The sequence below is a fragment of the Lingula anatina genome, chromosome 6 (assembly GCF_051362555.1).
Source record: "Lingula anatina isolate TDL-2025a chromosome 6, LinAna3.0, whole genome shotgun sequence".
In the NCBI taxonomy this organism is placed as follows: Eukaryota; Metazoa; Brachiopoda; class Lingulata; order Lingulida; family Lingulidae; genus Lingula; species Lingula anatina.
Genome location: NC_141772.1, coordinates 12,679,886 through 12,696,889, shown reverse-complemented (window position 1 = coordinate 12,696,889; position 17,004 = coordinate 12,679,886). Strand labels below are relative to the sequence as shown.

Sequence of the window (17,004 nt, the reverse complement as noted above, 5' to 3'; positions counted from 1 at the left end):
ACATATCAAAATGTGACAGAAATGTGCCAATAGCAAGATGAATGAGGAAGATGTAGTTGTCAGGAATTTTTGAGGGCCCATATACCATGGTATTCTGCAGTGGGGCTAAAGTATAATCTCCTCAAAGTATGCTTTACTGTCCTCAATGCATTTATAATGCTATAGATATGTATGCTTAAACCAAAAGTGAGTCTTTTTCAGATGATAACACATTTTCAGTCAATAGATTAGTTCTGCCTATCTTTCAGTACTTCAACTTAGCAGATAATTAGTTTGTCATACATCAGAAAACAAAGGTATTACATATCTAAATGTGTAGATGCACATATTAGGTGGATAAAGCTGCACTGCCCACCCTCTCCATCAATGATGCAGTAGGGGTTTAAATAAAACATTTCTTATTAGGTGCTGTTTTGAATTTTAAAAAAAGCTGCTTTCAAAGATGACAAGTATTTGTCTTTTTCTGTTCTTTTTACTTTGAAAATCCTTGAACTTAATACATGTTTGAAACTAAACATTTCAGAAAAAGTGTGGTGTCGTGTCTATGACATCTTCAAACTTGTTCATATCATTGTGCCTTTGACATCTATATTGGATGACTTCCTGGCCTTGTTGTCTTTCCACATTGATATCAGAACATGAAAACAAAATTGAAAACCAAATAACACTGTAATTCAATTATTGTGATTCAATTATTATATGCCAAGGGTGCACATGCATAACACACGCACACAAGAACACTCATAGATGCAAATACAGGTTTTTAAAATTTCCTTACACTTTAAACTTGTTCCTGCTTCGTCTCTTTGTAGGAGTATCTGTCAGTATGGGCACATGTAAGTTGGGGTGGCAAAAATGAAAGTGAAAGTGGCATGAGCTTGATACTAACATTTTGTTTGTGTGCTGTTGGAATACAGGGTAGCACAAGGAGTAAAAGTTAAAATAACAGATATCAAAAAATGTGATTATGTGTAGCCAAAACCTCCCTGCCACATTCCAGTACATTGCCCCTTCTTATCAAAGACACACAAAAACAAACTAAAGATATTAGATTGAAGCTAAGCACAGAAACTGAGAACTTTATTTGAAACCGGGCACTTGGTCTAATCACAGCTATGGACTAACATTTGCCTCTTGTTTTGGCATGCTTTCAGCCACACACAATGGGAAGTCGAAAGGTGAATGGAGCTTTGAAATAACAGTAGACATTGTGTTCATTTAAACAGAGTTAGAGTGATGTTTGTCCAATAGTTTTTCAATGTTTTCTTTTTTTTCTTTTCAGTGTTGTTTCTTCCCTGCAGTTTGCTTACAGTGCATATATATTAGTTGATAGTTTTTTGTCCCTTTCTGTCTGATTAGAATAGTTATTGATCACTAATCTCCTTTTAGTTTACTTTGCTATATTTAAATCTTTTTGATTGTTGGAGTTTTCTCCTCAACAGTAGCACACCTTGTTATTTTTCTGTTGTGATGATAATGTTGTTTGTCTCTTTGTCAGTAATTATGACAAATTAATCTTTGACTGAACCTAAATCCTGTTGAAAAAATGTTTTAGCACAATAGACGAACCTTCTCAGTTTCAACACACATTTATGTATAGAATTGTGGATATTTTTCTTTCTTGTGTAATCACATTTTTGTCTGAGTTTTGTGGCCTCAGGTGAAATCAGTTCTGAGTATTTTTTGTTTTTTTGGTTATTTTAAAGATGAGACAGTTTTGTACTTTTATAGTATTTTGAAACACTATATCAGCTGCATGGGCTGAATTTGATTAAGTACATAAGTTAAAAGAAAAAATATTCAAGCCAGACATGCAAGGCAGAATATTCATATTTACTGTGGACTTTAATTTTCAAGAGAGCCTTAAATTTGAAAAATAATGCATTGAAAGAACATGGCCTAAGTTTTATCTCTCGGTATAAAGGGTTACATGTCATTTGAAGATTTTAGTTTTTTAGAAGAGGAATTGGAACCAACATTAGGCTCTATCCCATTTAAATGACTTCCCTGAATTTTTTTTTAATTTTAATTTTGTAATTAAAAGATGATGGGGATGATTTTCATGTTTTTATATGTTATTGATTCTTCCTGGAATAATACAAAATTACATTGCTGGTGTTAGCTTCAGTTCAACCAGAGTGCTATAGAACCTCTCTATACTTTATTAATGCATGCCCATATCTCACTTTTTGTATAAATTTTCTAGAGTCTTACAATGATGATGTCCCACCAGAGAGAAAACTGGATGATGTGATTCACCTGGCAGAGCTCTGTATAGAAGTTCTCCAGCAGAATGAAGAACACCATGCAGAGGTAAGGTTCATGGGGTGCACATTTTGCCACCATTTTGAATTTGGCAGACATATTGATATTATTGAAATACATCTTCCCCTGTTTTTTGCGATAAATCAATATTTATTGATGAAAATTGTTCATAACAATTACCATAATGGTCAGATAGATAACTAGTCATTTCTTATGCTCTTATTATTGTGATATTAAAGGATTTTTATGAAGTAATATGTAGTATGAGAATAGTTGTCTGAGATGTACTTTATGTAGGCATGTCTAGAGAAATAACCCATCAAGTTAAAACACTGTACAACACTGTTCTGTATGTATGCATATATATAGAGAGAGAGTGAGAGAGACCAGAGCACCATATTGTTATAGTACCACTAGACTGCACAGAAGCCATATGTCCAGGCAGAAGCTTCTCTGTCCCATCATCCCCCCCATACTGTCCAGCTGCTAGCATGGCTGAAGTTGTGGTGGAATTCAATGCTCTGTATTGGTGTGTTGGCAACTCTCTTCCCTGTGATGGGTGCTTTTCATTAACTAGTGATAATCGACTTGAAATGATCTTGATTTTAGATTATTTTTTTATATGAATACATTTTTGAAGTTTGGTATTTGAGGTTTCATTTTTTTTACACTTATATTGTTTACGATACCAAAAGTGTTCCTTTTATATTTAGATTGTGAAAATTTTGGGAAACCTGTGTAATAAGTTAATCAAGATTGTTGACTGCTTTGTAAATGGATATGTTACTTATTGCATTGATAATAATGAATGTTGTTTACAATTTTTTTCTTTCTTTTTTCATCTTGGGGAAAGTGTTGCCATCATGCTAAAGATTTATGTTCTTGTATGCCATGTGCACACTGTGGAGCCGGACATTGTAGAATGTGACTGCTCCATCTTGATAGGAGCCAGAAGGACACATGATTTTTCTAAAATCAAAATTACAAAGATATTTGGCCCCCTCATTAAACTGAAGCCTTGTCTTTATTTATTTATTTATTTTTACTAAGTTTATGAAAACATTCAAGAAATATTTACTCCAAGATTTTACAGAAAAAAAAGCAGCATGTGTCCCTTCTTTTCCTCCTAATATATCAAACTAATCCTAATAAACTCAATATTTTCCATCAGTTGTTTTTTGTTAAGAGTCTTATAAAGCAATGGAAAATACTGGGGGATTGTGTCTGATATATAACGTTTAGGTATTCTCATTAACTTCATTTCAGGTTATGAATTCAGGCATAAATCATAGAGAAAAAGTCACTGCATTTTAACTTTTCCCTGTAGATTGACTGTACTAACACAAAATGTATATTTATAAAAGAATAAATACATCTATATCCCTGTTTCCCTTGTGCTTGGTAGGAGTTTCGAGCGGTGAGTGTATACCCAGACCCCTGATGAGTGTGGTGCTGTGTTAGATGAATTGTTTTAGTTCACTTATTGATTCATTCAGTGCCATTCTAGGAGGGCAATGACTTGAAGACTGAAGGAGAGACAAGGGCGGGTGGAATTGAGATGTAGCTCTGCTGTTATGTAGAGAAAGCGTCTAACCCCCCCCTCCCCCCTCCCCATTTAGGCAGGGGGCAGGGGCATGATGTATTAGAAAAATTCATTACCTATTTGTGTTATCCTGTTGGTGCATATAGAGCCACCATCACATAAACACATTCATAGATGGCAGTAATGGTTCATTGGCAAGATGTGTCACTTTCCAATTCTGTCGTCAAGTCATTGCAACTCTGCTGTTCTTTACAGTTATCTCTCTGATAAGCTTGCTGGCATCTGTTTTAGGTTTATTGATCACATTTTAAAAGTAATCTGATTTAATACTGCTGGATAGCATTTTATATATTAGCCTGGTCCTATGAAGAAAGTGAAATTACAGTATGTTTATAAAACGATAGTTATGACAGTGCAAATTATACAGACAGAAGTTTTATTGCTTCTTATCTTTTTTTGAAGATTTGCATATTAATTCTGCTACTTTGTTGCTTGTATTTTGCCTTGCGTTCTAAAGAATGATCCTTGATTTTTGAGGAGAGCTTTTACTTTCCAAATCATTTGACTATAAACTGGCTTTTTCACTTCTTTTTGTAACTTTTGTAAGCTTGCCTGCTATTCCAAAATGAAAGAAAACAAGAAAAAAATAATAAATGAATCATGGAATAATGAAAATAATGAACTCTGCTAATTGCTTCAATGGGTAGCTGCTTAGGCACTTAGAATCTAAAAATTAGAAACATTTTAAGACAATCAGTTGAAAAATGACTTATAAAATCTTGCCCTAGGTGACAATGCTGGCCATTTCACCAACCAAATCTCACAAATAAACAAGATTAACAAAATTAACAGAAGAAAACACAAGTCATCTGTATTTTACTACCCTTTTTAGCCACCTTTCAAGATAGTGTTTACTATTCCCCCGACAAGAGATTTGTGTTTGTAAGTGACACATATTTCAAAATGAATGAAAGATTTTTGTAAGAGAATGCCCAAATTAAATTACTGCTTGTTTAGCATTTCCAGTTCATACTAGATGTCATTTGCTTGAGAAGATTTATGTTGATCATGATTTGAGTGATAGGTGGTAAACTTTCATTGGTTTAAATTTCCACTAATGGTCATCCAGGACTCTTTTTGTTGCATGCATGCTGCAGGACGGCAAGCAAGGCTTGAGACAAGCCACTAGGTTGGACATTCTTATCATAATGTGCACCAAGGTCACCAAAATGATAAAGTTTTTAATGTGGATTTGAGTGCAGTGAATTTGGGAGACACATTTTTGCCCTAGAGATGGCACTGTGATCTCTTCCACAATTTGGAAAACACCAAATCAGTTCTTGTTTACTTGAAGGTGGCACTTTTTTTGCATGCACTATGAAAACATCAATTAAGTCTTTTTGTATGTTTGATCAAATAAAATTGACAGATATAGTGTTCAATTTTTTAAACAATTTTCTTATGTGATGCCCTTTTGAGAACATTTTTAGACAATTAGAACTTTTGGTTACATGCAAAATAAAGAACCTTCCTATCCAAATCACACGCTTATAACTTCAATTTTTTCCTGAGGTTTTGAAATTATTTTTTTTATTCTAAATTGGCATTTCAGCATACACACTGAACAGTCAGCTAATTCTTCACAATACAAACTGCATATTAAACTTTGTACATGGATTGTGTTGTAATAGTTTAAAAATCAATAAGATGAAATTCACTGGAATCGCTTGCAGCATCCTAAGGAACATACCACATGATGAGATATGTTTTAAAAGCATTTACATTTGGCATTTCAGTTTTCAAAGTTACAGGTAGGCACATATGTAGAGAAATGACCGTCAGTCAGTGGCGGAGGAATACATGTCCATGTGTTCATAATACATGTGTTAACCGACCTCTAGGCTATTCAATTTGGTCATATAGCACTTTTTATATTAGATATTTACTTTTTACCCCCGTATCTGGAAATGTCACGGTCACTGTCACACATTGCCAGGCAGACAGCATGAATAAATATCTGCACTAATAAATCAGCTAGCCAGCATTTTAAATTAATTCAGTTTTAATTTTTATTTATTTCTTCATTTATTTATCATCTTACTTAATTTTTGTTATTAGAGATGTTATTTTTATTGGTGGCATAAAGAAAAGTACTAGGTTTTATGAACTTCAAACTGTTTGTTTCATAGATTTTTTAACCTTTACATGTTATGATTATTTTTATTTCAGTGTTAGTACAGTTTTTACTACAAATGTGACAGCCAGCAGTTGGTGCTATTATTGATTGATTTTTTTATTGAATACGTTATCCCATATATTTTAACATTCATCAGTAGTTAATTGTAAACTTTTTGTCCTTTTACCCAACTAGCAGATGTTTCCCTTGCTTAGCTTAGAGTGCTCTCCCTAGATATTCTTTTATTTTTCTGATGTTGTTTGGCCAATTGTGGGATTTTCTGATCAAATGTTTCCGCAAATTCCTTCAGTGAAGAAGACCTTGCTTTAAATATGTAGTGAACAAATGTAGAAGCTTAGATCAGTTTTGCAACTGATCATGTCATGCATTGTTTGTATTTCCAAATCTCTATTTATAGTACTGTGCTTATAGAAAGTAAATATTTAGAGAATATAGAACTGGAGCCTCTCTTGGAATTTTTTGACTGATGTGACATATTAGAGTATGTGGGATTTACCTGTAAAAATGAAGTTTCCTCGGGCAGGGAATGCACTTTTTTCCTACTAATGTATCATTATTGGACCAATCCTTGCACTTGGAGACCATGTTTTATTCCATTTTAAATTTAGTGATTTAGTTAATAAATGATTATTTTCTGGATGATTAGCTTCTCATTAATTTTTTTGTCAAGAAGATGGAGGTATACTACACACATGAAATTTCCCAGAGTCACAGTTTCTCTGTCTGCAATTATTTTATGCCCTGAAAAGCTGCTTATCTTTCTCATTTCAAATCTGAACACTACAAAAACATAAAATTACGGTAGATATTACTTTCTGAAATGCACAAAAAGATTTGATGGTCTAAGATTTGGTGGCTGTTCAATTATTTCTAAATTATTTAATAACAAATGGTATAAAACATCAAAACCAAGTGCAGGGACAGTCTGAACAAGTTTTCATGTGTAAAAGAAAAACTTCCTCTTTTTTGAAGAAAATTTGATTGGGCAAAAAAAAAAAAAAAAAAAAGAAAATCCTTGATAGGACACCTTAAATGGAATTGGATCATGATACTGAAAAATCAGTCAAAGATCTGGAGATGCTTCCAAATTACTGACTCTCTTTCACATTTCAATATTTAAAACGAAAAACAAAAATCTACAATCTAGTCTCTTGCACACAAAGCATGCACTTGAAAAGAATTTTAAAAAAAAATGATTGTAAATGTTGGTCAATCTGTGGACTTCCAGGCATTTGCGTGGTTCAGTGACCTGCTGGTGGAGCACGCAGAGATCTTCTGGTCGCTGTTTGCCGTGGACATGGACGCCTGTCTCCAGTCTCAGCCCCCGGACACCTGGGATAGCTTCCCGCTTTTCCAGATCCTCAATGACTACCTGATGACTGATGGTAAGAGGCTAATGATGATGTTGTGATAGCATTCAGAACAAGATGATATGCCGACTAATAGATCCGCGGACTAAATATGGCTGACTCACTTAAAAGCAGTGCCAACTAATCCCCTGATGGCCTCCACATGCTGTTGGTGAGGGACCTTCCAATTAAACCTTGGGGCTGAGATTTAATTGGTTTAATGGCGCATGTGGAAGCAGGGAGACTATCAGAGGATTAAGTGGCACCTCTCTTAAGTGGGGTCGTCCATATTTTGTCAGAGGATCAGTTAGTCCACAGATCGTCTGTTCTGATTGCCCTCTAAGGGAGGTGGTAAACCCATGCCTCACACGTGTTTATTTGTCTGTTATTGTACAGTATATACCTTCTTTTCTCCCATGGCCATCCTCTCCCACAGCAGAAAAAAGAAAATTAATATATAGTGCACTCAGTTTGCAAAAGAGAGAAGTTCCATGTAGAGGTTGAAAGACAGAACTGGTATAAGTAGTAGTAAAATCCTCTTATTAGCAAAACTTGATCAAAAGCTTTTTCACATGATTTTATATGATATTATGATGATAATGATAAAAATAGTAAGTGGTAAAACTGTTATGACAAGTTTTTATTTCATTTTCAGCTAACCTGCGTAATGGCAAGTTTCACATCCACCTGCGTGACGTGTTTGCGCCGCAGGTGGTGCGCTACGTGGACCTGATGGAGTCCTCCATTGCTCAGTCCATCCACAGGGGCTTTGAAAAGGAGAAATGGGAGGCAGCTGGGTAAGTTCACACTAGGCTTCAGTGGACCGAGACTGATTGGATCTTGTTGTTAGATGGGGGGGGGGTATGGGATCCAAGTACTGGAAGACTGAATTTTGGTATCTTCAGCCACTTTAAGTTTTCTGGTATTTTTAATGTTGGGCAAAGGGTTTTTAGGTACAGACCTGTTCAGACAGGGTGAAAGTTAAAACTGTTTCATTTCTAAAAGTGTTTCTAGATGGCCACATTAATTCACCAGGATTTTAAAAATCTTAGTGAAAATGGAAATTATCTGTTATTACTCCTCCACTCTGTACTCTGTAGTAATGCTAGTACGGTAAAGTCTTGAAAATTTCGTCGTTCTTGAAAATTTCGTCGACAGACGATTTGCCGCCGACGTAATTTTTTTCCCTTTGAAAACTTCGTCGACCTTAAAAATGAGGTACTCGATAATTTTTGAAAAGTTCGTCACCAAATATGGCCGCGTTGTCCAGCTCAAACATGAAGGTAATGCGTCAGTTGATTCAAGACAATGATACGATCAGGATAACATTGCCGATAACACTCTCAATGGGAGATAGGAACAATAGTGCGCCCCTGCGAGCGGTTACTCTCAATATAGATGGTTTAGATGTGAATTCCCGTTCTCAATTGCGGGAACGTCGGCCTTTTGTCTTTAGTTGCATTACTATTACCTGGCTTAAGGTGCGTTATCAAGCCGGCAAATAGAAGTCACAGGCCGCGGCTTTGTCATTTGTAACGCCGTTATTGTTATCGGCGGCTGTCCTAAATGAGGAAGACACAATGAAAAAATCAAGATATTATCTCGAAGTGAAATGTACCCGGAAGACACAATGAAAAAGTCAAGATATTATCTCGAAGTGAAATGTACCCGTCACTTCTATTCATGTCCATGTTCAATTTAGGACCATTTAACGATTACCTGGCTCGCACATGGAGATCGTTTGCAATGCGAATGGGACGAGATGGCAATTTTCATATCTTCAGCGGAGAATCGTTCGCGTAATATCGTCAACAGATCGTTCGCGATCCAAACGAGACGAGAAGATAATTTTCATATTTGTAACGGACTCCGTTCGCATAAGATCATCAGCGGGAGATCGTTTGCAATTCGAGAGAGACGAAAAGGCAATCTTCATATCTTCAGCGGGAGATCGTTCGCGATGTAAGCGAGAATAAAATGCACTTATCATATTTGTTCAAGGGAACTTCGTTCGTGGAAGATCGTCAGCAAGAGATCATGATTTTAACCCCCCCCCTCCCCCTTTGAATTTTACAAATAATATTTATTTTTCATTTTATCTTTAAACCCCCCCCCTTCCCCCGCTCACGGCATATCTTCAGCGGAGAATCGATCGCGTAATATCGTCAAGACTTTGTTCGCGTAAGATCGTCAGTCGCGATCCGAGCGAGACGAAAAGGCAATTTTCATATCATCATCGGGAGATCGTTCGCTATGTAAGCAAGAATGAAATGCAATTTTCATATTAGTTCAAGGGATTTAGGGAACTTTGTTCACGGAAGATCGTCAGCGGGAGATTATTTAAACCCCCCCCCCCCACACACACACACACACACACACTTTGGATTTTTAAAAAATATTCATTTTCATTTGATCTTTAATCCGCCCCCCTTCCACCGCTCACGGTATATCTTCGGCGGAGAATCGTTCGGGTAATATCCTCAGGACTTTGTTCGCGTAAGATCATATCAGAGGGAGATCGTTCGCGATCCTAGCTTTGACGTAAAGGCAATCTTCATATCTTCATCGGGAGATTGTTCGCGATGTAGGCAATAATAAAATGCAGTTTTCATATTAGTTCAAGGAACTTAGTTTGCGAATGATCGTCAGCGGGAGATCATTATTTTAAACCCGCCTCCCCCTTTGAATATTATAAATAATACATATATTTAGTTTTATCTTTAACCCCCCCTTCCCCGCTCACGGCATATCTTCGGCGGAGAATCGTTTGCGTACTATCGTCAGGACTTTGTTCGCGTAAAATCGTCAGAGGGAGATCGTTCGCGATCCGAGCGAGACGAAAAGGCAATTTTCATATCATCATTGGGAGATCGTCCGCGATGTAAGCAAGAATGAAATGCAATTTTCATATAAGTTCAAGGGATTTAGGGAACTTCGTTCGCGGAAGATCGTCAGCGGGAGATCGTTCGCGATCCTTGCTAGACGAAAAGGCAATTTTCACATCTTCATCGGGAGATTGTTCGCGATGTAAGCAATAAAAAAATGCAGTTTTCATATTAGTTCAACGGGAGATCATTATTTTAACACCCTGTAAATTTTTAGGAAGTTACAGATGGTAATTTTAGAAGGCCTGACACTCAATCCTGGGAAAAGCCCTGCATGCAACAAACGTTCCCAAGTGCGTAATATTTTAAACGTGTCGCGTCCAGGTTATGATGCAAGGTTGCAATTAGGCTTATCTTGATCCTTCTCCTCTATCAGGAGGTATGTTTCTTACCGAGAAAATAATTCTCAACATGTTTTCGGGTACAGTAAGTTAAATATAACTTAATCGAGATGCACTAATAAATAGATTATTATTTACCACCAGAAAATGACTTAGGAAGTAGTAATAAATATATATAAATATAATAAATATATAGTAATAGGAAGGTCAAAGATAACAGTCGCTAAGGATAAAAGCCCAAAGGCCGGATTTTTGAAAATTTCGTCATACCCAGGAGTCGGGGAGAGGTAATTTTGAAAAATTAGTCGGATTTACACAATTAAAAATATTAATTAATTTTTAAGCGACGAAATTTTCAAGACTTTACTGTAAGCAGATTTAGTGAGTTTATGGCAGAAAATGAAAGTTACACTTGTTACAATCACAATATTGATTTTCATGATGGCATTATTTAGCATTCTTGTGTAGAAATGAAACCGTTTTAATGTTGAACATGTCAGAACTGGACTGAACAGTACCTTGCATGGTGTGTTTGTGATGTTGGAATTAAATATGACCTGTGAAGTGGGGAAAATAACAAAGCACTAAGCCCCCACCCCATCCCGTGTATTGCATATCGATAAGTGTGGCTTAATGTCTGGAATGCAGCCTATTAAAATGTAAAGTGGTATTGTTTGTTACTGTTACAGTACATATATACAGATATACTTCTCTTGCAGTCAGGTCAGAGGATTTGTGTGTGTGTGTGTGTGTGTGTGTGTGTGTGTGTGTGTGTGTGTGTGTTTGAGAAAGAGAGAGAGGAGGAGGAGTTACTCTCTAGTAGATGGGTGGTTGTGGAACAGACTTTCACCCATTATATTTAATAAAACTTTTCATGAAAAAGATGCAAATTAAAAAAAATTCTACAAAAAGGATTTAATCATAACAAATGGCTAAACTTAAAGAGTTAGGAAGCCTTTTGTTTAAGCATTGTGAACTCTGCTTACGCATAGATTAGAGCGAGAAAAATCACAGTTTGGCTTTAGCTAAATGATTTTATTAATACATAAGAGAGTTAATGACATCAAAATCCCTTTGCAAGATTTTTATGAGTCTTGAAAATATTTTCCCTTACAATATACAGTACCTCCATAGAATAATAATAAGACACTGTATTCTGTTGAGGTCCAGATTGATCGCCAGGTTCAAAAACTGTTAGGGGATAAAAATGATGCAGTTTTTACTGTAGCTTGTTTTCACTGCCTAGTGTGTATTGATAGATGGAATGTGTGGCAATACTGACTGCATGGGGGACTCACAGCCATGACTGAAAAAAAAAAAGGACCATTCCACAGTGTATTTTACTCGTCATTACCAATTCCAATTAAAAATGGGATGATTTAAAAAGAAAAGAAAGAAAAAACACAATACTGTGGAATGGCCCAGTGTTCATTGTAAGCATATACTGTATGGCATGTTGCACATATTGTCATTGTATTGTGTGCAGTATTAACTCACTGTATGAATGCTCTTCACTTCTATAGCACTCCGCTTCGGTAAGTACTTGGCAGGAAACAAAACAGCTTTCTGTTGAAAAGATAAGTGTGTTCTCTGTTTCTTGTTGTCTTTTTCTTATGATGTATACTGCCTGTCTAGTTAACAACACCACATTTGTAGTTCTCAGGAAAGTCTATATATATGGGACCTGTCTGATGCCAGTGAATATCATTTTCAAGGTGTTTGCTTTGAACACTGTTGATGGCAGCATTTGTTAGGGTGATCACCTTGAACATCTATAGATGGCAGCAGTTGTCAAAGATGATTGCCTTGAACTCTTGTATAGAAGTTATAGATGGCAGAAGGATAGCAGGTTCATATGGCATTAGACAGTTTGCAATTTTATGACTGGAACTGAGAACTAGTTTAACTTATTTATTTGTTAATAATTATCATCATAGTTTCTTCCCTGTAGCATGAAGATAACCTTTGGTTCCCATATATATTGTTTTACTAATATATTCATATCTGTGTCAAATGTTCCATTCCAATTTGTTCTCCAAACTTGCTGGATATGTGTGTCTAACCACATACAAGATACAGTCCTCTTTAACACCCTTTGTTAATACAAATCAGCTTTGATGTCCAACATTATTCATTAAATATCCTAAATGTTATGGACTTTGATAGATGAATGATATAAATATTATTTTCTTTGAAAGAAAAATATTTCCAATGCCCTTTTTTCCACATCCCCTCTTATACCTATGCTCTTATAAATGCATAGTCTAGTTGAGCATGAGATAGTCTGTCCACTTTTTTTACCATACAAAAAGTAATCTTATTTTGTGTGTTTATCCGAAATGTGTTTTTCAATGAAAACCCTCTCTCTTCAATTACAGTGATCTTCTTTAAATATCTTGTATTACAAAATAGTTTTATAGCGTCTGTGTGATTTCCTAACATTTTTAAAATGGGTTTCTGTTTTACCTATAAATCATCCATTTGCTGTTTAATTTGAATTATTAAGTTCTCTGAATTAACTCTACTTGGATGTGATACCGTTTATGCAGTTGTCAAGCAAGAAATGAGTGCTATATTTGATTGTGTAAATTCATGCAACTCTATCATTTCACCTTAGTATGATTTCATGAATTATTGACAAATGACTCGATGTTTGCTTTATAAATGATTGTGGCATCTGCGATGCATTAGGCCTGGGATTATTATCAACAACATTAGCATTTGTTTTAATAATTGATTATATGCCATCTGATTTCTGCTGTATCTGTATGTGCTTCTCGGGTTAATTCTATATTAATGTCAATTGGATATGTTTTTTAACCTGTGTTGTAGCTGAATCTGAATCTGATTTTAGATTTATTCCATTGAACATCATGAAAAGATCTGAGTATTTTCTAATGCTTATCGTGCAACTTCAGCGTGTTAGTTTTCAACAAAAGGAGTCATTTTTAAAAGCATTAATTCAAAAGCACCATTGCAAAAACTTGAGAAATTAAATTAAATTTATTTATATCTATTCAAAAAGTTTTAAGTCTGTAATAGTTTTATAATGTGCTGCTCATGTTATCAAAAAGACATATTGGAAAAAATGATACAAATAAATATCTATAAATAATCTTATTTTTATCAAGGAGTAATCTTATCTGACTTTGCGATTATGTCTGTGTATTTATCCAACTCTTTGTCAGATTAATTACAGATAATTCTAATACTGATATGAAATACTCATTCCATGCTCTCAATCGCAAGATGTCTATTCCAGTCCATCTAATCACTTTTTATTCATTTATTTATTTACATATTTTATTTTAAATTATTTATTTAATCCACTTCCAGCAATGGGTGTAACACGTCGGAGGACATGCTGTGGAAGCTGGACGCTCTCCAGTCCTTCATCCGTGACCTCCACTGGCCTGACGAGGTCTTTGCTGAACACCTGGACCACCGGCTGAAACAGATGGCCTCTGATATGATTGAAGCCGCAGCTAAAAGGTATGGTTCAGATAAGGTAATGACTCATTTTCAAGAGGTAAAATCATAAAACTTTCATTGGCGTAATTTCAGAATCATTAAAGATGTATTTCTGTGTAGGGTTTTTGGTGCTTTTACTGTATAGAAAAGAACTATAGAACAATCAATAGGAATGTTCTGATTTTCAGTATCTATAAAATTCAGAGTGTTCTCTATTGAAAAAATTGAGTCACTGCCATAACACGGGGAATAAAGAGGGCACAACAGTCAGAGGTAGCAGTCAAATATATCCGATTATTTTGCTCATTACTTTTATCTTGGGAAGAGGGGATGTCTTCGTTTGGAATTGTCTTCTGTAGGTATCATCTATTGCTGATACTTGAGTTCACAAAAAAGGCTTTAGAATATTGTATATGTATTAGTGTCTCTGTTTCAGAACTCTGACAGCCTTTGAACAGTGGTTGAAGAAGGGCCGCGGGGGTACAGACTACGTAATCCCCTCAGAGATGATGGTGCAGATGAATGTGGCGCTGGACTTCAAGAACCAGTGTCTGAAGCTGTGTGCCCTGGAGATGCCCTCAGAGGACATGGTAACATGCTCTTGACATTGATACTTCTTTATTTGTTACACAAAAAAGCCTGAGGGTTTTGGAAATAAGTTAGACTACTGAAATCTGATGGCTAACCTGGAAAACTTAGGCTGATTAATGGATTTTTCAAAGTCTGATAGACATCTTTATAAAGTTAAGTTGTCTTCATAAAGTCTACTTTGCAGTATTAATCTTAGAGCTTTTTCAGAAATGATTGGCCCACAATGAATGCAGTTGCCAAACTTAAATAGGCTATCTTTACCATTTAAAGTAAAAAAATAATGTCTAGATCGTTACAAGTATATCATTTAGAGATAAGAAATTAATTGGATCTTCTGAATGTTTCCAGCGTCAGTACCACACCCAGGTAGATGAGCTCCTGGAGAAGATCCAGACTCAGATGGTGAAGAGTGTGGTAGATAAGGTGTGACAGCTTTCACAGAAATTGTTAACTAATAAAATAGAATAAGATGTTTAAAAACAACAGTGACATTTATCATATCTTTGAAGTAAGTAAATGTGCAGGTAGATTTAGACACAAGCTCTTTCTGCGGAAAAGCAGAATTCCGCATTTTTTTATTCAATTCTCATGGTTCCTGAGATTTGTCAATGTAAAGTGTTAATTCATGTGATAAATGTTCAGAGGTTTTTTTTTTTTTTTAAACCTAGGCTCATGTCTGTATATTCTTGTGCACTGATGAACCGTAGCTTTCATGTAATATATTTGTCAACACAAAACTTACCTTTATACTTCTTCCATCTTACACTTTGCCCCTTATGTTTGATGTTATGAAAGTTTGTATTACTTTTAACCATTCTGTTTCAGCTTTTGAGCATCTTGGAAAATGTTGTTCACAAACTCTCTCGCTATGATGAAGGTTCTTTCCTGTCCTCCATAATGAACATAGCAGTGAGTAGAAATTTTCAAGAATACTGATAAAAACTTAATATTGGACACCAGTTTCTTTAAATTGATCACATTTCAAACAGTTATACTTAACCATAATTGGATCAGAGAGATTAAAGGGATAATAACTCTTTGTTTCGGCCAAAAAATGAATTTTCCTGGAGTAAACAACAATTTTCCCATACTTACCAATGGTTAATGAATCCATTTTTACATTCAAAGTTAGTCCCTGTTTTTTTTTCTAAAAAGTTTGTTTTTTTGTTAAAATCTCTTAAGAGATTTTAACAGAGTATAGCCATCAATGGAGGTCACGTGGTCTAAAGACGAGCTCAGATATCAGAATAATAGCTATAACTGCCGTTTTTGTGGCAAAACAGAATATATTATATTTCTATGAGTTATTCACAATGTTTTTATTGTGAAATATAGATCTCATACGAAGAGTTATTATCCCTTTAATTGCAGTTTGACAGTGAGTTAAACTAATATTATCATTTCTATGAATTAAGTAATTGAATTGTTGTAAAAAAGAAGATAATTGAACTATTTTGTATTTATTTTTTAATTCTTGTTTTATCAGAAAAAGGTCCCAGTCAGTAACCAGGAAGTAGGAAAAGAATACGTGACATTTATGAGAGCTAACCTGGACGTTATTAGACAAAAAATATCGGATGAACTCTTTGTACTCTCCATATGTGAAGTAAGAATACTAAAGATCGTGAGGATCCTATTTATTTATTTATTTATTTATTTATTTATTTATTTAGACTGACACAGGTGTTTAATAATCTTAAGCTGGCATTGGCAATATTCCTCATTTGGTTATTGGGATTGTTTGGTAATTATTTCATTTATTAATTAGATTTATTGTTTTATTGAATTTGCAAAATTATTCTAAATTGATCTCACCACTTGAACACAGTTTGTAAAAAGTGCAATGTAAATGCAATATTTTGAATTGATACAAACTGCAGAGCAGTCAACTTAGTGTTCATAGCTGTAATATTATTGTAAAGGTGTATAATATGATAGTTATTGTATTGACTTATATTCCAGCAATGGTATACCCGCCAGATGAAGACGCTGTGTGACTGGTTATCTAACCGCCTGGATCTTTCCCTTCACCCGGTACAGCTACAGTGTTATCAAACAATAGCAAAGGTAATGACAAGCCAACAGTTCAAGGCAACTGAATACGCTCATCATTAAATGTGTTTGCACATATGTCTGTTTTAATGTAAGGGTTCAAATTTGTGTATCCATTATAATAGCTCTGGAGCTGCAGCAAATATGTGTAGAAAATAAAAGTGTTTAGATTTAATAAACATTTCAGACCAGGTATTTCACTGCAAATTTTGTTTCTTTTTAGAAATGTTATTCAGACTTTGAGCTTCAAGGTGTTAGTGAAGAAATCCTCAACTCGAAGACTTACCAAACTATATGCAACAGACTACAG

At 35.1% G+C, this 17,004-nt stretch overlaps 1 protein-coding gene across 6 annotated transcripts in view; it reads left to right on the top strand.

Moving 5' to 3' along the window:
* Positions 1-17,004, top strand: part of LOC106166053 (calcium-dependent secretion activator 1) — a 52,192-nt gene that overhangs the window by 30,455 nt on the left and 4,733 nt on the right. The window contains exons 15-27 of one of the 6 annotated variants that reach the window (XM_087014512.1): positions 813-836; positions 1,155-1,178; positions 2,207-2,313; positions 3,671-3,682; positions 7,234-7,390; positions 8,010-8,151; positions 13,917-14,072; positions 14,488-14,641; positions 14,991-15,065; positions 15,468-15,551; positions 16,129-16,248; positions 16,605-16,709; positions 16,918-17,004. In XM_087014512.1, coding sequence (XP_086870638.1) covers positions 813-836; positions 1,155-1,178; positions 2,207-2,313; positions 3,671-3,682; positions 7,234-7,390; positions 8,010-8,151; positions 13,917-14,072; positions 14,488-14,641; positions 14,991-15,065; positions 15,468-15,551; positions 16,129-16,248; positions 16,605-16,709; positions 16,918-17,004 — 1,247 coding nt within the window. The remainder of the gene's footprint in view (positions 1-812; positions 837-1,154; positions 1,179-2,206; positions 2,314-3,670; positions 3,683-7,233; positions 7,391-8,009; positions 8,152-13,916; positions 14,073-14,487; positions 14,642-14,990; positions 15,066-15,467; positions 15,552-16,128; positions 16,249-16,604; positions 16,710-16,917) is intronic. The other 5 variants (XM_087014514.1, XM_087014513.1, XM_087014516.1 and 2 more) reach the window with 5 other exon arrangements.